The 23,806-nt window shown below is 34.0% G+C and overlaps 1 protein-coding gene across 5 annotated transcripts in view; it reads right to left on the bottom strand.

Annotated features, from left to right (window-relative positions):
* The window catches only part of LOC139820076 (uncharacterized), a 42,812-nt gene extending 19,006 nt beyond the window's left edge, over positions 1-23,806 (bottom strand). For 3 of the 5 annotated variants that reach the window (XM_071790014.1, XM_071790015.1, XM_071790016.1), the window contains exon 1: positions 14,884-14,934. In XM_071790014.1, coding sequence (XP_071646115.1) covers positions 14,884-14,919 — 36 coding nt within the window. In that variant the 5' untranslated portion in view covers positions 14,920-14,934. Of the gene's footprint in view, positions 1-14,883; positions 14,935-22,660 lie in introns of those variants that run through there. The other 2 variants (XM_071790018.1, XM_071790017.1) reach the window with 2 other exon arrangements.

Below are 23,806 nucleotides of genomic sequence, written 5' to 3'. Positions count from 1 at the left end.
CGACGTCGCACCGCGCCGGCGAGATCCCGGTTGAGTGAGGTACACTCGCGTTTATGCACATGCATGTGCGAATGCGAGCTGCACAGGCATCTCCCGCGCCTCTGGTTTACGTGCATGAAAGATATATATGCCATTGTACATGGCGATATATGAGTGTGGGATTAGAATCGCAATTATAACTACCTATATATCTATGTTCATCGGGCCGAGGAATTGAGAAATTTTATCTCGATAATTGTAGATTTGGACTTCTGTTCAAATAAGCATGAAATTTTTTCGATATAATTTCTTCTCGCTTTTACTCGGATCAATATATAGAGTAGAGATATCAATTACATTTGAGATCACGTTGGCTTAAAATTTGATTGCGACGTTTAATCTCTGGGATTATTCGCTGAACAGTGCGCAGTCGCTATTTCATAGCGGCAGATAAAAAGTTGGAAAGGAGCAAGAAGAGAAATGCGGCCCTGTTTTTGGGCGACTAATATAATCCTCATTATGTCGGGGGTCAGATTTTATTTCATTCTAAAGCAGGTCACTTAAACCGCGTCATTTATCATGCATTCCATTAATTAGGGCAACCTTGATCATATCATTAGATAAACCGCACGATTTATCCAGCCTACTCTCTCACCTTCCGTCACTTCCGCTTCACGCTCTTGTTATCTTCCTTTGGGTCACGAACGCGAAACCTCATCTCTGACCTTTAACTACATCATCATTGAAATTAGAACTTAGAAACCGCTAATTCGCCACTTCTAAGTTCGAAGTTGAGAGGTCGCGGTTGCGGTCAAGGCTTAGCCTAAACATTTTCTAGGTCGCAACATATAAGATCTATCTGCTAAATGAGTAAATGTAGATCAGAAATGCAAAATTGTTCAATTGTTTACCTGACTTTAGCAACAGTTTCATAATTGGTTCGCTTCCAACGTCACGCGGCGTCATGATAAAGCCATGACTTTGTTAGTGAGTTAGGGATACACTCTTGTCGAGGTAGTTATCAATCGTAATTGCTTCTCGTGAGAGACTCATTAATTCCTAGTAGTACCATCAGTCTATTAATTTCCTGTCTACTGAAACAATGCAATATGTTGCTCGCACATTCACGCCGTGCCTTTTGAAGGTTTCGGAACATTACGTGAGTACAATCTCGTTTCGAAATTGCTGTGACAAAACGACAGGGAGAAACGTGATCGTTACATGAAGTGTCGATTGGAGACCTAATAAATACGTCCCCATACAATTCCCAAGAAATAATACCCTCTGTTTTCTTTGCCTCTTTCGCAATATCCAGGAATGAAGCGATAAAATGTTGCTTGCAAAGGTAATTTTCCCAAAAAAGGAAAACAATTACTAGAAAAAATATGTAAAAGTGAATTAACAATAAACAAATATGTACAAAATATAGTTTTAAAATGTACAGATAAATAAATGTTCTATAAATATATATAAAAAACGTATAAGGTTTAAGTAATAGTTTGTACGTATAAGGTTTGAGTAATACTTGGAACAGTAAATGATATTTTGTAAATTTCAATATAGTTCCTTTGATACAGCATAGTAAAGAGTTAACAAGATTTGATTATGTCTGTTAAAAGTAATGTGCTTTGTACATGTTAGTTTTTAATTTCGAGACTGAAAGATACGTCGATAAGCAATTTATTTTCAGTTTCTCGGAGGTTTAGTAGGGAAAGGTATTTTTCTACGAAAATTGAACCAGAGTTTCGTTGATGCAAAAGATACAGCTTATTTCTCAGAGATATATACATCAGCGAGAATAGCTTCGTCCTTCGATAAATATATATATATTCGCTCCTTTCCTCCTTTATCTTTCAAAGCAAATAAACATCTTTAAATTTTAATGCATTTGTCTGTCAAGTTTTGATCGTGATATGCAGCACGATTTTTTATGAAAATTTGCAACAAATCTCACTTGATGTTAATTTCGATGAGATTTCAGCTGCGCTGCAAATAGGTATTACCTGGGAAAAAAATGCAAATACATATTGCATATATCCCAAGAGCAATATAATTATATTGCAATTTTTTTATCGGAAAAAATATGAAAGCGTCAGCCGTGGATTATTCCTATCTCTCGGAATAAAAAATTACCGCTGGTATAATATCAATCTGTTTCTCCGTGATCTACTACTGTTGTTTTGGGCCGCATTGAAACTCACATATTTATTCATTTAGCCCAGGAAAAATACAAGTATTACGATGTCTTTCGACAAATAGAAAAACTAATGGTTTATCATTCTCGGTGTATTTTTTTGTGTTTTACGAGAAAGAAAACAAAACATTTAGATGTCACAGTGACGAAATAAGATATACTAAATACTAAACAATAAATAAATAGCAAATAAATCTGAATGAATGAGAGAATAATGTGCCAAGAGGAAAAGAGGAAAGAATTATTTATATAAATGTATAAATACTTAAATATTAAATAAGTTATAAAATTCAGATTATGAAAGACGTATTTAAAAACTGGAAGTAAATGCACCTTTTTTATCTTTACTCGAATAAGAAAGGCTTTGATTATATAAGATTATCGTGAAATTATTTATTTCCGTCAATATTCTTGCTTGATTACATTTTTGTTACGAACGTACGAGATAAAATTTATATATTGATCCGATGGATTTAACAATAATTCCTTCGCTTGATTGGAAGATCATATAGCTTGTCATAATTTTTCACGTTCGCGTTTCGTAATCTGTCGATGTGCTATAGTGTTACTTCGATGTGCATGTGTATATAAACTACGTGTGAGTGATAATGCAGCGTGACATTTGCCTAGAAAGGCCGTGCCACGCCGAAAATGACGTTCAAAGAGTATGCACAAACTAAATTTATCACGAAGTGGCGTGTCGTTTGATGCATGCTCTTCCAAAGCATATTCAATTTTCCGATGATAGACGGGTTAATTGTGAACATGGTCTAATTCAAGTTTGAAGGTTAACGGCATTATTTTTGCGCATAAAAAAATTGATTGTCATAAAACGATACTTGTTGATGACGTTGGTATTAAATTGGATTTAAATTTTATAATTTCTACTACTTTTTGAAACGCGGACAGATTCCTACGTCTTGTAGGATTTGTAGGATACAGTCAATAACAGATGTGATTCCAATCGAGATAACCAGATAACAGAATAGCGAAGCATTAAGCATCGCGTGAAATTGGCGGCGTTATTGTTAAACTTTCCAACAAGGAGCGTCATGCAGAGTCGAGCAATTGATCACATGAATAAGTATCCGGAGCATTTCGTCGAACTAACTTGGAGATCGCAGTTGTTCACATCTATACAAGCAACTGGCCCATAAATTTGTAATTCTAAAGTTTTATTAAATAACTACGTTAACTTTAACTTCATTGTGGAGTTTCTAAGTTCTGAGAATTGCGTATACGTATACATTGCGTTTTTACAAAATTATAACTTTGCAGGACATATACAGGATATGTTTGATCAAGCGTATTTTGTTTAAGCTGTGAATTCTTTGGCTCATATATTTTCCTTAGCGAAAATGTCGATAGAGTTTATTATTTATCACAGCCTTTCAAGCCCTTTTTAATATTAAATATCTTTGTAATCAAGCTTCAAATTAAAATGCCATTAAAGAGAGTCTATTTAAAATTAATTTAAGAATCTGTTTTTATTATATATCGGTTATAATTCAAAATTTATGTGTGCTTTATCTTCTTTACGAAGGGAAAATCAACACACAGATATTTTATCCTTTAACATGTGGGTATTATTAATCTTATAAATAATTTTACTATTAAACATAATGCCATGTTGCACGTCTACAACTATTAGACTTGAGATCAGTTCGGCGCTCAACTCAAGTCATGCATCCATTAGATGTTCGTAAAATGTTCTCTCGACCATTAGATCCCTAATGGCTATTAAAGCCATTAAGGTTTTCCTAATACGCCACACCTTGTTTCGGAAGAAAAATTTGAGTAATTGTACAAACGTTTATGCTTAAGTTTATAAACTATAAAACTCAGTTGTGTGTAGCCCTAAAAATGGATTTATGGTCACAGTCGTAAAAAAAATGGAAATGACGTAATTGGACGACAAAGAATTTACGCGATTTATGGTTTTATCGTAAAGATAAATGGTGAGAGAGGATGCACATGGTGCGTTATAAAAAGTTGCGATGACTTATTTTTCGTCAGTCGGACAGCGTAATCTTTATTTTTTGTCATGCTCCTCGTACGTTCCTATCTTTTTGACGAGAAGTTACGCAGGAAGGAAGAGAAATTTGCCGCGTGCATCGCACATTCTTGAATTTATATTCCGAACGTGCTTCTTGGTCTAAGTTTATACGAGCACCCTCCGCACATTGCGTCTTTGCTGAATTTATTCAAGATTGAATCGCTACATTACATCCGGCGCTATTCCGCGTTATGAGTAAACTTCTTGTCTGATGATATCCGGGATAATATGAGATTTTTATTGTTCAACTTAGAAGTTTTTATTTTTGCTGCGTATCATAAGATTAGGTGGCATTCCGCGCCAGCACGAGAAATATTCTGGTATTTTCTTTCCCTAAGGTGATTACTTAAAGTATATTTTTATTATCTTTTAATAATTTAATACATTTTACTAATTAGGTAATTTCTATTATCTAATTAGTAAAATGTATTAAATTGCAAAAGAATATATTCCTATGAAGTGGTTTCTTAGACGATATTTTTGTTACCTAAGTTTAGCAAATTTTATTTATAACATATAATAGCACTATGATATTGTGCGCGAGTTCTGTGATAATCGAGAATAAAATGCTCAACTTAATTGCATATTACATAAAACTTATTATACTTATTGTACTAATGTATGTTTAGATTTTAGAACAATAAATGATTACATGGACGCGATTTCCAGAAATAATTTCCGTCGCAACCGCACCTTTGTTTCGTGGAGTTGCTATATTTATAAATATTTAAAATAAACGATGGATAATTGAGTAGCTGTGACTAATCGATCGGCGCTATTCCAATTCTCGGATAATACACGGAGAAAATTTTATAGTAAATATTACTATGGTGTCGCACTAGCTGCGGACCATCGAGGAATTTTAAGTTAAATTACTATGTTTATGGTAAAAATTACGTTATTTAATTGTTTTTAAAACAATAATTATAGTATTTTAACTTGAAATTCCTCGATGGTCCGCAGCTAGTGCGACACCATAGTAATATTTACTATAAAATTTTCTCCGTGTAAGATTTGGTTGTTATCTGTGAATATGTTTTTCTGCTATTTCCATTTTTGGATTAATTCTGTTAATACAATTTATTAGATTTCACGCATCAGACAAATTTACTTGACCGCTCTTGGAAGAAGTATTTTAATGGAACAATTCCAAGCGCTTTCTTACATTAATATTTGTAGTTGGACGACGAGGCTCTCGGTGCCTCGGCATTCCTTGCTGCGGACGTTTCCGCGGAAAAGCTTTCCTTCTGCGAGAACAACTCGCGTCAAACTTTGCGAGACAACTAGTTCCAAACGTTAACGAGCCGTAATTATTACATCAACGCGTACGCTATCATGTAGGAAACAGATTGTTACGGCTTGTTTTTACTGAAATTGCAAGTACTTTTTGTGCGTAAAATTAATGACCCGTTTCATCTGCGGAGTTACATTTTAAATGCAACAAAAAGAGAATTGTGTTATATGCTGTCACGCACAAAAAACGCCAATGCAGCAAACCGTGAAATTCGCCGCGACAAACTTGAGAGCGTTGGCTTGAGCGTGCTCGAATTGTTGTAAAACTGTTCGGAAAATTTATGACTTTTACCAGGACCGTGTATATATGCCATATGTCTGTTATGTAACTGCTACCGTTGTTTGATTCATGGCGGGCATTTTGTCGATAAAGCACCTGAAATTTTAACATATTCATCAGTTGAAACTTTATATATTAGCAAAATTTTTTGCAAGAATATATTGAGATAAACTTGTGAACAGCATAATATTTTTATATTATCGTTATATTTTGTGTTAAATAAAATTTGATTTCGATGGGAATATAGCGTGTTTGCAGAAACAAATAAAGGCTGTACGTAATTAAACTGTGTGACTCTACTGTCTACTTAACGTAATCTGGTTGATACGCGCAGTTTGAAGCTTTCAGTTGCTGCAGTATACTCTGATACTTTATCCAGATCCGACGAAAAGGGACTTGTTACGTGTGCAGCATACGGTATACGTCATGCACTCTCCTAGAAAAACGTGTAGACTGACACACGTGGTAATTTTTTCCAAGTTTATAAAGCGACGTTACTTTCCACACGTATCCTCCTCGTCTTGCTTCCGGGGGCCACTTGCAATATTTTTTGCACTGCCGGGTTCCGGATATAATCCAGCAGAAAAATATTGTCAGCCAAGTATGCGCGCGTGTCGGAAGTATTAAATTCCGCAGAACTTGGACCTAATCTACTGTTATATTTATTACATTATACTCCAGTGAAATTGCTATTAATAAGCGCAACCGACCACGGTAGACTCTTCACTCATTTATAATTTGCGTTTGCGAAAGAATGTACAGAATGTGCATTTTACATAAAAGCTGGCTGCGTCGGCGACGCGGTTTACCGTCGTTTAAGGGAATAAAGTTCGGCTTCTTCTGAAATTTAATATTTTCCGCAAGAAAAATGCGTAAAAAAATTATATATATCTATATGTATATATATATATATATATACATACATATAAACAAGCGTTGGCAGTATATTATATTTTCTGGAAGATAGATTACTTTTTTTTACAAGACGGATTACCTATAGGGAATAAAAGCGATAATGTGTGAACCGTGAATAGATTCAATCGGGTGAATATCATCGAGCTCTCGCTCGCAGAATCCGTCTCACTTTTTAAATCCGCGTTCTCATCCTTTTTCCCGTCCGTCTCAGGACTTTTCTCGTAGATTTTCTGAAACTTGTTTTCTCACTGTAAACGACATTATATCTCCGGCAATGGAATCTTTCCTGTTTCCATGGAAGTTTAATTTAGACTTGGGGCGAATCTCATTCTAAAATTTTCGCACCGTTAAAATGCTGCGGAATGAAACTTAACAATCTATTACGCTTAATGCTTTGTATAATCATTAAAACGTAACAAAACACAGTTTTTTCATAACCACGACTTTATTGCAGAAATTTCCCCCGGGATACGTCGCTATCATAAAAACATAGCGATGTATTTTGCAGTTTCTACCTCCCTGGCAGTTTTCCCTCAATTTTCTTAGATTATACCTACTTTCTTTTACAACGTACGAGATATCGCAAAAAAGTTTGAACGAAACCGTCTGTTATTGCTGTTTATAGACTACGATGATTATATAGGTATCCGTAATTGTGTCTTTCTTTACTTCTATAACGGAAAATACTTTGCCACATCTATATCTGGGAATATATGATTTTATCTCTTTTCCTAATTCTCTTTTGATTAACACATGAAGAAATACATTTGCGAGCCCACTTAAATACGGGCGTTACTTTCTCATTAACCCAGATCACTAATGTGGATTTATCCGGCGGCGCAGTAACGAGAGCCGCGGTAACGAGAAAATGTGATCTTGTTCAATCCAATTTGATCGGCTAACTGAATACAATTAAGTCTGCATGGTTTATTAATTATCACGCTCTTGTTTAACAGTTTTATATTCTAATTAATATTAAAATTCTCTCGCACACGACTCTCAGCGCTTGCATGCCCTCTGCTAAATTTTTAAAGGTGATCTATCCTTAATGAAAATTTTCATGCTGTCATAATGCCTCTTTCGCAATTTTTGAATATTTAAATTTAAATTAAATTTACGTTTATGTAATAACGTTCAGTTCATGTATAAGCATGTATGAGTTAATTAACAGATAATCTCCCTTTGTGAGGCATAATTTATCAGTGCTTTTTAATTTTCCATAATAAATTTCAATTTTTGTAAAAAGGAAATTAACGCGAACTAATATATCAGAAAAGAACTTTCAAAAATACAAATTTGCAAATAAATATAAAATCCAAATTTTATAACAAATGGAAGAGTTGCATCAAATTGGATTAATTAATTAATTAATTGCACTTAAAAATATTTTTTTTACAAATGAAGAAATAAATAAAGGAACTTTTATTATTCCGGCGTTTTCATGGATTACGACAGCTGCACTTCTGCCGTTTAATTAACTGTGTTTAACAGAGAAGAAAATTGAGTTAAACGCGGTTGATTAATTGACGTCTGTCTGAAATAATTAAAAGGAAGGAATAATTAAAGGGTTCCAAATTATTTATAAGAAAGTTGAAAATAGACTCTTGCCTTCTCGTTATTTCATGATTGGAATATGAACTAGTACAGTATGTATATACCCAGTACGATCTTGACGCCATGCGAAAAACTGTCGCTGCTATTGCGCGTCATATACCGCTCGCTAATTGCGACCCAGACACGGGGCGGAAGACGTGTGGGTGTCGGGCGGGAATAAAAGCGGGAAATATTGATGAATGCAGAACTAACGCCGAAGGTTTTAGTGTGAAAGAGATCGAAAGAATAATAAGGAGGTGGTATAGGAGCGACACGGGGGAAAACTAAATGTGAAACATTGCTTGCGTGCTGAGAGTAAACGAAAATGCTTTTACCGATATATGCACTAAAGCTGACGTATTCTTCGGTATACCTCGTTTCGGAAGAAGCAAGCAGGAGGGTTTTATTGCACTTTCATGCCAGTTTTGTTTATCTGGCTGTGATTAATTAATTAATAGAATTTTTGCTCAAGTGTTTTAGACAGATAGAATAATTTTCTCGTATTGTATAATTATCTAGTAAAGTACGCTGTTAGATTCGTAGTGTTAAATTGTACTTAATTTGAGTCATTTTTAATTTCTGTAGGTCATCGTCACTGCTCTTACTCAATATGTCGTTAATTTGACTAAAACAATATTAATTTGACTAGATCAATGGAGGTAAAATAATACTGTTTTGTGTTAAAATAATAAATTTTGACACACACGTGATAATTAAAAATAACACAATGTTATTATAATTCAAGATATTGGTTTAAATTTTATCCTTTAATATTTAACAGTGTAATGACATCTGGTTTAATATACGTGGACCTTAGTTTTTAAATACAGCAACGTGGTTGCGGTTGTGAGTTAAATTTCTTGCTTAGAAGCGATGACTGTTCCGTGGTCCCATGAGTTTATGATTTACGGCTGGAACTTTCGACAACTTTCAAAAAGCATTCCTAAAGCGCAACAATGTGAGTTCGAGAGTGTACTGCATGTGTGTTAAAAGTTTGAAAGTATTTATAATGCGATAACATTGAAGTTCCTCAAGAATTACGATAATACTTGTAAATTGTTCGGTGTAGATTTTCTATTAACATCTTATTTTACAGTTATTTACAGTTTATCGCGCCGAGAATATACATTATAAGTTTCATATTCAGGCACTCGATATTCGTGTGCTTTGTGTACTTTCTCTCTATTCAGTATCTGCAAATATTTTTCCTATCATTATTTTCAAAATATGTTTATGAGGACTGAAAATAATAATAACGGAGAAGTAAAGAAAAAAAGAAACTTTGAATATTTTTATTTTAAGTAATTTTAAGAATAAACTGTAATTTTTTTTTATGTTAAAGTAAAATAAATGGGATACGATGTGCATGAGAAATAAGACACGTTTTTTCTTTACGCAATTTGTTTTCCTATATATTTTTCTTTTCCATATTTACGGTAATTTAGTGGAATTAAATTGATTTTCACTAATTTAAACTTTTTTACTGTACTTGTTCTCAGTTAGCAAATTCATATTAATACTGTGGGGATACGCAAAAGTTTCTTCTCTTACCAGAGGGGTTTTGCCATCAAAATTCTAACAACAGATCTGGAGGATTATATCTTTTTTTTCGGGGAAAACTTTTTCCTCTCTAGAAAATGTGGATGTCACAATAAAAAAAACCGTTGATATGGCACACATATGAAATCGTCACGTTGCGACGGCGCATTATTTATCACCAAAGAGCCTGGATGAATAATTGTTACGCACGTTTATATGTCGCGAGAATGATCTATCGTAATCCGCCTGTTGTACTACAATGGAACATTACTTCGTCCGAACGCACTTAGAAGAAATATCAACATTTGTAATTTGTACATATAAGTATCGAATGGAATGGACAGGCTATTTTTATATAAATGTATGATCATAATTTACGAAATCCTCTTTTATGTGTCGCTATCAATGGGGTAGAATGATTAAGAATGCAAATTCGAACTCATATCGCACTTAAAAGTTTTTAAATTGATATCTCCCTCTTCACACACACACACACACACACACACACACACACACACACACACACACACACACACACACACACACAAATGTTTATAAAAAATAATTCTTTCTTTAAAAATTATGTAAAAATTCTGAAAAATTATTCTAAAGAATATTTAAAATGTACTTTGCGAAACGTTATTATTTGTACATCTGTAACGCTTAAAAATAAGAGATAAAAAATATCTTATAATTACGCAGGAAAAAATAATGTAATATAATGGAAAGTTGACGTACAACTGACTATGCGCTATGATTGTGCATATTAACTAAATTAAATCACGAACAATGCATTTATAATAAAGAATAATTGCACGATAATTTTGTTTCGACAGGCAAAAACTGTCATTTTTCAAGGAACAAACGTTACGAAATTTGTGCATACTTCCTAAAATTTCAAAGGATAATTTCATCGAGAAGTCAGACACATCCGGTAAATTATGCGATAAAGATCGCGGGGCAAAAGATCAGCGATTCACATCACATTCGAACATCCTCGGAATTCAGGGAGACTTCCCTTTGCTCTTTGTTCCCGCCAGGTTTCCAACCCATCTTCTTACAACGTCGAAGCTTTGTCTCTCGAAAGATATTCCGCGACCTAAAGTAGATGCTGGAAACAATTCGCGATCTCTCTGAGGGTTTTTCTAACTATTTGCATCGAAAAGATACGGATTGAATTTAACGTTCATAAATTTTAAAAAGGAAAAGATGTTTGAAATTAATTAAAGTCTATGGAAGAGAGTTAATCTTGTGATGTGATTAAAACGTGTGATGTAATTAAAACAAAATTGTAAGACAAACGGAACTTCGCCAGTTCATATTTCTTTTATACTTTATAATATAGGTACTTAAAATGGATGTCAATATTTACCATTTACACCCAAAGTACAATATCAAGTGACGGTTTCATATAAATGGCTGGGAGGAAAGTTTCTTTGACTTTTCGTTCGTAACGAAGCGCAGAACTGTCTGTCGTTGAAGTTTAAGAAACTTTCGTTTTGGAGATATGTACAAGAGGCGTACACTTATGACAAACGCAAATTGGATTGTCTTAATGAACGCTATATGATATACATTGAGAGAGAAAAATTGTTAATCCCAAAAAATATTTAGTCTGATACAAGCAACTAAACATTTTAGTTAGTTTAGTGATTAAAAAATGTTAAAGGTTGACACATGAATGCACTATATCTTTTTTAGTGCAATACCTAACTTAATAATTGTTAAAACAACAAATGTTTAGTTAACTAACTAACTGGACTAAATATTTTTTGGGATTAACAAATTTTTTTCTCAGTGTAATATTGGCGTATTGTGTAATTTAATAATTCTGTTTGTTTGCGGTTTGAGAGATATATGGTCTAGTTTCCCGTTTGGTCTTAACTTTCGATATCGTAGTCGTCCAATTAGTCCGTTACAAATTTGCAAAAATTTTTTCTTCATACCTCGGTCGAAAGTACGTACTTTCGTCCCTAATAGCAGGGACGAAAGTTTAACATTTACTCCCTGTGAGAAGTACACGCGCGCTCTCTATAACCTTAAACCTTAACGCCCTTTAACCTTAAAAATAGTCATCAATATTGTTCTGTCGTCAGTTAATTTAATATTAAAATATTATTAAAGTCAATTCAATAATCTAGCAAAAATGAACAATATGTCATCTGATGAATCCGTAGACGAGGAAGAAGTTATACGAAATTTTGATGCAGAAGCGCGATTGATAATAAATACAGATACGTTGCCAAAGAAGTCTGTTGATCGATACAATCTTGTTTACGACACGTATAAAAAGTGGCAGATAGAACACAAAACTTCACTGTCAAACTGTGAAGAAAATAATTTGGTTGTGTATTTTAAGGACTTATCTAAAAAATTAAAGCCGTCAACTTTATGGAGTGTTTGGTCAATTTTGAAAAGCACATTAAATTCAAGAGACAATGTTAACATAGGTAATTTTCTTAACTTGAAAGCTTTAGTCAAAAATAACTCTAAAGGTTACAAACCGAAAAAGTCCTTGGTATTGAAATGGGATGAAATTTTAAAATTTATTAACAATGCACCAGACTATGTTCACTTAGCTTCAAAGGTTAGTATTTATATTAATTTTTATTTATTGCTTAATGTTTCATCTTTTTAATGTATACTTAAATTAATAATAATCAACTCATCATGACATGTAAATCTATTTCTATAATAATTGCTGGTTATTTTAATCTTTGGCATATGTGGAGCTCTTAGATGTGATGAACTTACGAAACTTAAAATCCAAGATGTAGAAAACAACGGTAATAAGTATCTTGTTTCTATTCATGAGTCGAAAAATGACATGCTTCGACAATTTATTATCGGAGATCTTTTCTATAAGAAAATTACTCAGTACATGTCACTAAGGCCTGAAGATCGATTTACTGATAGATTTTTTATCCAGTATCATAAAGGGAAGTGTCAACGCCAAGTTATTGGCAAGAATAAAATTGGGGAGACACCTCAAATTATAGCTGCATACCTAAACTTGGAAAATCCAAAACAGTACACCGGTCATTGCTTTCGTAGAACGGGTGCAACGCTTTTATCTAACTCAGGAGCAAGCACTACCATGCTTAAACAACTAGATGGATGGAAGTCAATTACAGTAGCACAAGGTTGCTTTTTTATTTATTTAATTAGATTGTAGATATTTCCTATCATTTACTAATTGTATAAATACATAAAAATTTAATACTCTGTAAAATATTCAGATACTACACATTTTTATCTTGATATCTTACCTATAAATGATTTAATTATTTACAGGTTACGTCGAAAATTCGTTAAAAAATAGAGAAAAAATTTATGAATGTATTACTAATGCTACTGTATCTAATGATCATCTGAATCCACAACCATCGACTAGTAAAAATTATTCTAGTGGCACAGTAACTGCAAATAAAAATTTAAAAACTACTGGACAAGATGTTAATTCCGATGATTTTTCTGATGATTTTATAATAAGTGAAGATGATCTAGTAACAATTGATAAATTAAATCAGTTAACAACACCGGAACCTCCAATAACCTCGATTACAACACGGACAAAAAGAAAAGTACTAACAGAATATATTAACCAATTACCTCCAACTCATTTTATGAGAAAACCACCAATTTCAGTCTTTGCTAAAAAACAAGAAAATGAACCACCGTTAAAAATGAGAAAAAGTGATGAAACTAATACTCATACTAGTAAACTATCATCAGAATGCTTATCTAAAAATTTAAATTTAAATAATCAAATCATGAATTATCAAAACTGTATATTTACCGGAGATATTACTTCTAACTACTCTAATATCAAGTTTGAAAACTGTGTTTTTTATGGAAGTTTTCTTAATAATTGTGATCATTCAAGTAAAAATGAAAACGATAAAAAAAGCAATAAGAGTTTTTAGCTTATAATATGTTTTTTTTTATAAATTTTATTATAATTAATATAATTTGTTAAACTAATGAAAATAAATACATTTTTGATAGAATGGAATTAATTTATTTTTACAAAATATGACAAGACTTGACTCTTCGAATGTATTTGATGCCTGCCCCCATGACCAGCAGCACTCGCTTCGCTCGTGCCGCAAATGTCGGGGGCAGGCATCAAAAACATGCTTATTAACATTTAAAGTTAAAAAAAGTAAAATTAATAACGTACTTTCGACCGGCTATGAAGAAAAATCGTATACACTACGCGGGCCAAAAGTTGAAATCTCGGTCCTGCTCGTCATGATGCCCTCGGCTTCGCCTCGGGGCATCATGACGCGCAGGGCCGAAAATTCAACTTTCGGCCCTTGTAGTGTAATATACTATTTATGCCAAATTTGACGGATGGTCTCCAAATTTAACGCTGATGGCTTTAATTCGCTGTGCAATGTGAGTTATTTAGATGTTAACGCAAATTTAGCAAATGATATACGTATTTTTCAATTATACGAGCTGTACACGGAACTATTTATATTGTACAACACACAAAGAATTCTCTTTGTCTCTCTTTTTATCAAATATTGACATATACAATTGTTATATTAGTGATATCAGAGCACGAAATAAACGGTTAACTTTATTTGGAACGATTGCACGTTTCGATACCATTGCGCTTTTTACTAAATTGACGTTTTCAAATAGAGCACTTCGCTTTTTTCGCCTGTGCGAAACCGGAAATAGAATTTTCGATACAATGCGATAGTCAACGATGTGGAAAGCGATGTTCATGCGGTTTTATTCAGTTTGCGTAAGATGTTTAGTCGTTACAAACAGTTTATGTCTCCCTTACATAATTTTTATTCTGTTATCTTTTTTTTTATTCTATTATTTCTATTAATATTTGAACTATATATTCTTATAATAATTTTCTCATATTTCAACCACTTTTCTTTTATCTTTCCGTTATCACGTAAATCCGTAGATAAAAATACGTTTGATCGCTAAGAGAATAACTAAGTTTCACAATACGTTACGATTGAATCGAACCACTCATGCGTCTCGTGTTGTTACTATTTTTATTACCTTACTGGCTATACACAACAGTTTCGCTCGTGGCATAGTTCTTCTCCATGCAAAACGGAGAAGCAAAAACTGAAAGCGGAACAGGCGACATTGCATGCGGAACGTTGAAACGAACCGCCGCATAATAGCCGACGAACGGTTTCATTTATCTGTCATCCTCTGCAATCCAGTCGATTCTCGTCGTTTCTCTCTCTTTCTCTCTCTTGGCCCGAAAGCCATTCTGATTCCTTTACGTCGCACTTGGACATCACGTTTTACGATCTTTGCTCTCTTTCTGCTATTATCGACGTCGTTGTCCGACTTGGCATATTATTTATTATTCGCTATATTTACTGGTGGGTATTTGGTGGAGCTAGTTTACGAAACGATATTGACTGCAGCACAATAGAGCGTTATTGCTGCAATAACGTTACTGTCGGTCAATTGATGCGACAATAGTGATGTTGCTTTTTCGCGTTAACATCCTTACAGTGAAAGCTGCATATAAAGCATGAATTTATCATGCAGCATAATTCATGTTTATTATAATGGATATTACCGCATGTTATGCATTTTATAGAATTTTATAATAAAATTACGATAAAAATTATAATAGAGCTGCGTGTGAAGTTTTCCAAACATTTGAAGAACGATTATAATCAGCAAATTATATTTTTGGAATCTTCGTAAAATTCCTTGAACAACAAAAATTCATTATTATCTTGTGTTACACTGAGAATAGCTGCGTTTAAAATAAACATAAAATATTTAATAATGATTTATTTATCGAAATTAATTATAAAAGGCCATTGTTTGAATGTTTAATGAATGTTTAATTTAATAACGCAATTTCAACATTGTATAGTAAACACATTTATGCAGAAATGATTAATTAAATAAACGGTCGGCATAATTTGAGGGGATGCGCAGGAACGGGGGAGGGGAGATTCAGTTTTATCGTCGGACAAAGTACTTCGAATTTTAATGCAAATCAGGATGAAGCAATGCGACGACGACTGAAGGAAATATCGTGTCTAGAAAAGCGTACTTGAGGGACAAAGAGCTTCCCTTTCCGTGATTTCGATTGACCTCTTGGTACGATAATGTACATACCTTTGTCTGACAGAGCGAATACTCTGGATCCTCAAATAAGACGCGCGTTATTCTCTCTTTGGCACTATAACTCGCATAAAGAATTCATCGACTCTTAATAAAGCTCGCAGTAAAGAGTTTTTTTATTAAACTTAGATCAAAGAAGACGTGATGAGGCGAAGATAAGTTTGTGTAGAGAGATATATGCATTGATATAAACGTATGATATAGTGATTATTTGCAATCGTAAAAAAGTTCTTGAACTTAAATATTTGTTTAAATATTATTAAATGTACATTAGATTAAATGTACATAAGATTAGATTAAGAGGAATTTCTGTGTTACTTTATATAATCGCTGCTTTTGAAGTGATGATGCCTTAAGCATATTCTTTTGTGAGGTACGAATTATAATTAATTTTAGTGCTTGTCCCTTCTCACGAGAGAGTCGCAGGTGCGACTATTCGCTATTAGCGCGTGTTCGGGAGGGAGAATCCTTGTTCCGCCCCCCTACTTTAAATATTGTAATACCTTCGATATTGCTCCGTAAGCGGATATAACCTTCCTTTCTGCCTGACAAATTTCATGTCGTTGCTGAAAACGAGGAAGCGGAACAAGACCCTTCAGTGGTCTACTTTTCGGACGTATCGGAGGATAAAGGCTCATCGGAACAAGAGAGAGAGAGAAAAAAAGAAAGAGCGAAGGAGAGAAAGAGAGAGAAGAGGGAAAGGAGAAACATGACAAAAAGGAGTAAAGAGACTATTATTGGTTCTGAAAAGCAGGCCTTTTAAAACACTGCGGTGAAAAAAAGCAATGTCGCCGTATTATATAGTATTTGACAATTTTATTTCTATAATGTTCGATTTTTCCCGCACAAGTTTCTCGCGCGTTTAGTTTCACGCATATTTCACGGACGTTTCTGTGTCTGATATTTTTACTTAATATACATGCAAATTTATAAATCTGATCTGTTCCGCTAATAGATAATTTTAACAAATAAATATACATATTAAAATTATTTATTCACATATGGCACATAATACACAGTAAAAAAAAAAGAAAAAACACCAGAACGAGACTAATTATTTCCTGTAGTTTTTTGAACGCAGAATATGATCCCGTTTACCAAATTGCTCTATATCACGTCACAATTTTGAGAAATTAACAGTTAAAGTTGCAAAAAGGGATATTTTCTCGTACTTTGTTATATCATAACTATGATATGTGACGTGCTGGAGAAGTTTTATTGCATTCAAAATTAAGTATATTGTTAGGACTTTCAACTCTTGAAAGGAATTTTTTGTGTCATTTATGGTTAATAAGATATTCGTGGTTAAATATGGGGTCTATTGCAGAAAAGCTGCAAATGTCTTTTGAAGGCTGAAAGTCTTAACAACATAGTTAATTTTGAATGCAATAAAACTTCTCTAGCACGTCACATATCATAGTTACATAATATAATATAAGTATGTGAAAATAAGCCCATTTTTTCAATTTTAATTGCAAATTTTTCAAAATTGTGATGTGATGGAGCAATTTGGAAACTGGATTTGTATTCAGCATCAAAAAACTATAAAATATGACTCTGGTGTTCGGAAAAGTCATTTCTGTTGAACTGTGTTGTCTTTTTTAAACTAAATATATCTGACGAATTATCTGTACGAATCTCGCAACGTTTCAAAGTTTAAAACGTTGATAATATCAATTTTATTTCCGAAGTTTGCGAGGTGTAGCGTGTCGTAGGAAGATTTTAGACTGCACTGAAACATTTTCATTCGTGTGAACCGTGTAAAGATTGGGTCAGAGATACGATTCAACTTTCTCAGAGTACGGAATATTGCCGGAGGAATACGTATAATTGCGTAACCTAGATAATTGCATATCATAGTATTCTCTGTGGCTTCTAGTTACTGACTAATTCATGCCAATTCCACAATAAGAAGGAGTATATTAAAACAGAAATTATACACATCAATTATAAATAGAATTAAAAGCTTGCGCATAATAGAGTTCTTAGATACAAGAAATACTATTTTATAAGAATATCGAGATAATTGCATGAAGTTTATAGAGAATAATGTTTTAGCTGAGCGTAATGCTCACAGCGCGACACCACCTCCCAGCTGAGAACTAATTGTAAGTTGCGGAAGATTGTTCGAGCGTGTTTTGATGCTTGCTAACCTACGCGAAAGCTCCGCGAGTATCTCGGCGATGGCAAAAGTAGTTGTTAAACTTTTTACCTCTACCGCGGTGTAGATACTTCTGGATGTTGCTCAGCCGGCACATTAAAGGAGGGTTCTTGATACTGTTTGATTGCTTTCGCACTTTAGGTACGCCTCGGCACAATCGCGCCCACCGCGGAAAGTGCGTCGTAATTCTGCGCTCCCGCTTCGTATAAGTCTCGCGAAAGGGTTACATTGTAATCCGCGCAAAACAATTTGCCGCCTTACCTATTCCACCGAGAGAATTCCGTTTAAAAGTTTGATCGACGACGTAAAACAGACCGAGGGATCTACCTAAGCGATGGTCCCGTAAAATGCACCATAAAAGGGAAATCTCTTCAGTGAAAACCGCTCCTTATACTGCCAGTTGAATGCAGGCAATCGTGAATACGAATTTCCGCGCAATATTATTGCGAACGGAAATTAAATTAAATTAAAAAAAAATTTGTCTTTGAACGAATAACGTTTACATTAGATACTATAACAATATCTGCTTTAAAATAACAATTTTTGATTTAAAACCGCACAGATTTTTTATTGCCGAATATCGCGGTTAAATATTTGAACATATATATAATATTGAACATTTCAAACATTTTTTTTTATTTTGTGCATCTTTTATTTTTTAATAATGTTTTGGTATTAGCATATTTTAGTATATATTTATTAATATTAATACATTTTAATATACTTTTTAGTTAACATATGTTTAAGATTCGCATACATGTACGGTGAGATTATAGTACTTGTACACAAAGCATTGCTTTACCTGAACAGATTATTGCTTTATCTGAAATTGCGCGGCTTCATTATGTACAAGAACCTTAATGAACTATTCGCAGATGAGAGCTCGTTTTGCTAATGAACAGGAATAATGTACTTTTCCTTAAGACGATCATGAAGAGGATGAATCACGGTATACATAATTATTTCAAGGAATTTTAACCCAGTTTACTCATAAATATCTAGTTTTATTCAAAGCGTCATAATCGCATTTTCTGTTGGCGTATTATTTTTCGCTGCAATAAACTTGAAGGTATTTATTAAGTCATAATTGACTCTGGACATTTACGTAATCCAGAATTACAGCGAAAATCTAGAGTGAATAAATTAGTATACGTATGTATCCGGCACGTATAATATGAATATGAATTCAATTATTGTAACATCTTTTCACGCAGAATTTTTAAATAGTTTCTCAATAGTTGTACATTTGGAAAAACATGAATGTAAAGGAATGAAAACGAAACGTTAATAAAAGTTTTAAATTCACGGAGCCGTAAGCAATGCTGGAGCAAAGAATATCATGTAGTAAAGTAACAAAACTAAGAAGCTCAACATTATGAAAGAAGATTGCTACACGCGAACATACATTGCATTTTTATCTCTATATATAAATCCGAGATTAATGTAGTGAATAATTGTAAGCATAATATTCTACTCTTTCTGTTCAGTTTTATCAAGAATGTTGTGATTTCTACATATATTACTAACTTTCTCACAGAGCACGAAGTTTTCTATTTATCGCATGAAGTTCATTTGTCAATATTTATTAATGTAAAATGTTTTTTTAAACAATGACAAAAGTTTGGCAAGGAAATATGAAATATGAATTCATCATTTTGTAATTCTGTTTAACCGAAGAATAACATTAATATAAAAATTTCATGAATAAAGTTCTTGGGATGTTTGTCTATTTTTCCTGTTAGACGCAATATCGTGATTCATGTCTCGTGTTTCGTTTTCTTCAAGTTTCTGCTATTTCGATTTCCGTACGGATGAAATTTCATCTGAAATTGATCGCTAAGGGGTTACGAAGTTAACGAGACACGAAACTTGAATCTTGAATCCTAGAATATCGTACCCGCGAGCTATCGTATCGCTCCTCTTCGACAAATAAAATGGGCAATTCCACCGCGTATATTTCAGTTGATTCGATGCCTTTTGGACGAATTCGCGAGTAACACGAATTTTGCTTTTCTATGAAAGTTTCAGCAACGCGGACTGAAAGCAAAAAAATTGCCTTGCAATCAAGTCGCTGCCATTCCGCGTATCAAGAGAAGATTTTTGCTCCAGTCAAAATTCAATTTACTTTTTTTGAACCATTTTTGCGCTTTGTTTCTTGATTTTTATCGTTATATATCTGTTACTTTTAAGTACTATCTAGTTATATACAAACTGCTAGTTAAATGTAAACTGCAAGATAATTCATGCATAAAATATGAGTCGAGACACCTTGTACATTACTTCCAACACACAGACATAATTTATGTCTGTAGTCAAGTATAATTACTACGCGTTATCGTATAATTTGTATACATGTACTATTTATCAAAATAAGTGATGTTTAGACAAAGCTAGGTATATGTCCGGGAAACATCTAAATTAGGCCGTTGGGCTAATTCCCTTGCTCGGATGTACTATTCGTGTATACTATTTGAATTACAAATTTAACTAGGGTCACTATTCATCTCGTCAACGATTAGTTAATTAGTATTAATTACATTATTAAGTGCGTAAGAAAAGTCAAAATGAAATTAATTCCGATTAAGCGAAGTTTTCGCGCTATTTTTCTTGCTGATTATGCCTTTTATGACAAATATTTACGTACGTTAAATTCATTTTTTGGATTATAAATGTCAATATTACTCTAAAATATATCTCTCGAATCGCATCGCAGCCATGTATCAAAGGGGTTGAAACGAAAGAAGAGGCCCATTATTTTTTCCACGTTTTTCCATTTTTTTCCCTTTGCCTGTTGGTTCTTTAAACCTATTTTATTTTCATTTAACTGGAGCCCTCCTGCAGGCGAGTTTTTTTGTCACCAATACGAATCGCTTGTGCGACGAGTCAACCGTGCGTTGCAAAGTAAATTGAATATCATTCATCGACATGCCGGTCTATTTCTATAGGGTCACTACTTAATTCCCATCGCGAGGGTGACCCTCGTGATTACACTCGATTTTTCGAAGATTTATGTAGACAGGACTTTTTTCTGTATATAACCTGTCGGTCTTTGATAAATGTTCGCCATTAAACGGTCCCGATATCACGTAGCAGATCATAAAAAATGTGAGAAATGATGCACTCAGTGTTACTTTATTGGAATTAGCTGCTTTAATTGAACGTAATGGCGTCATTATAACGACACTAGGTAATAGGCAATTTCTTTTCGCAAAGAGCATCGGATGCTGTTCGAGAAAGTGTAGATAAAAAAAAATTAGCGATTTATCTTTGCCTACGATACACTCAGTATATTATTCGCACGTGGTATGTGCTATGCTTTGCGATATCCGCGTTACGTGACCCGACATTCTCATATGCGCATGGCATTCTTGGAAAATATTAGCGAAATAAAATTGACGGATGTCGTGCATCCGAGAAGAACATTACGACTTTTGACGTGACAGAGGCAATATTTTATGACTGAAAGAGAATAAAAGAGCAATTTCTCAATCTGGAAATGATCCAGCATCTTTGTATCTCGCTTATTAAGCTTCATAGCGTGTGACGCGAGATAATGCTGCAAAAAGCGAGCAGTTCCCCGTCGGAACTGTTCGCAGTCGTGAATCAGCAGTGGGCGCGGGTATCGAAAGTCGATACATCATTACTATGAAATGTGAACAGAAGCTCGCACAATTGGTAGAATTTTTGGATAATAAGTCAAACACAAAGTCACGTGAAAACGCCGTGTACACAAAATGCGGATATTTCGGATATAAGCTTTTTAGAGATGTAAGCTTGAAAAAGAAGAATTAATTTATATTTTATCGATTTGCAATACTTTGATATCCATAACGAATGAAATATCAAAAGATATGACCCAAATTTTATAAATTACAATCTAAAGATAATCACGCTGTTTTCAAAATAAAACTTTGTTTCTCTCTTTTATTTTGTAAAATTATAAAATTATATTTTATATTTCACTTTGTGATTTCATTTTCAGATATTAATATTATCGAATAAATGTCTTACAAAGCAGCAATGCGTATAATTTAAAATCGAATGAGTATCCCTTATAAATGAATAATATGCATTATAGGCATTTACTATAAATATATATTAATATATGTTTATAATAGTTATCAATTTCTTCTAAATAAACGGTAAATTGTATAATACAATTGGAGGGGTTAAAGCCATAGTGGTGTAAGTCAATTTTTTTGACCACTTTTTTTCTTCTTTTTTCAGACTGCATTTATAAACTTAACTCGATATGTTAAAAAAAGTGACTTACACCACTATGGCTTTAACCCCTCCAATTATAAACAAACAATAATATTAATTTCCTATAATGAATATGATGTTGACTTTAATTAATTGCCGCAGCGTCAATTAATGTTCAGTTATTTAATATCTCGTCGTATCTATATGTACGCCGCACGTGTAACTCGCGTAATAACATGTTCGTGGCAGATACCGGGGGTATAGTATTACAATTCTAAATGAGAGATGACAGTTCGCGGACCGCAATTAACATACCTAGGAATTTATTGGACGCGAAATTCTTGCGATGCGAGCACTATGAAAATTTTCCGAGTGGTTGTCGCATCGGATCTTCCCTTGTTCATGCTCGGCTAACCTCGTGTATTCTCCTCGTTGTTCTTGTTGGAGAGACAGGAACATTAACCCTCGTGCATACTAACTTCCGTGAAACCTTCCTGGAGTCCTTCACCGAACATCACATTCGGCGGTCTGACGTGTCATGCTTTATACGTCAGCGCAGCGACTTCATAAATACGTTGCAATACTTTGGTACAAAATTTTCGTGACGTTCTTCATAGAATCCTCGATGGTTCGACGTCTGCGTTTTTTTCTTAAACTTCAATTGCGAGTAAAAAAATTGTTTGGCCTTCGGAAATTATTCCTTCTTGGAATAATTTGGATATTTTCTTGGATACTTTCTGCGTGAATTACATAAGCGATGGGCCGGAATCACTGATTATTCCGAACAATACACATAATATTTAAAATATATATTTGTTAATTACACTTTTATTAAGCATATCGCTTGATTGATTTAAAGATGTACATTAATTTTCTATCGTCCAATACAAATCGGAGTTGGAGATGCTTAGAGAGAGAGAGAGAGAGAGAGAGAGAAATTGCTTAGAGATCGATTTCTCTCTGTCACCAGCACACACCAGCAGCGTATCCCCGGAAATTCACCAGTATAACTCCCAAATTCGTCGGTCGCGCGCCTATCAGTCGAGTCACGTCCGCGTTTTCTTCGGTTCCTTTCGCACGACTGAACTTTCAGAATCGAGCCTTTTCTCGGTTTAGGCCGCGATTAATCATGGCTGTGTCCGACGCCTCATTTTCACATGCAAATTTTTTACGTGAAAAAATTTGAAACATTCCGAGACAGTTTATCGGACCGGAGTTTCTTCCATTTCGAGCAGTCTAGCAGAAGAGATCTGCCTTCCAGGTTTTTTTTTAGGTTTGATCATTAGTTTTATAGTGATCGACGCATTTCGCGGCACGAATGTATTTACGTTTATTTGCGAAAATCGGACCCGATTTCTGTCAGTCTTCAAACGATTTCCGAAAACCTCGTGCGTGTGTCGCGGGCACCGAAATTCGCATACAACTCGAGTTCCTCGACGGCTCTCGGCCGACTGACCGAAA

Source organism: Temnothorax longispinosus, chromosome 10 (genome assembly GCF_030848805.1).
Source record: "Temnothorax longispinosus isolate EJ_2023e chromosome 10, Tlon_JGU_v1, whole genome shotgun sequence".
Lineage (NCBI taxonomy): Eukaryota > Metazoa > Arthropoda > Insecta > Hymenoptera > Formicidae > Temnothorax > Temnothorax longispinosus.
The sequence above is the reverse complement of the archived record's forward strand: the minus strand, read 5'-3'. Positions and strand labels throughout refer to the sequence as shown.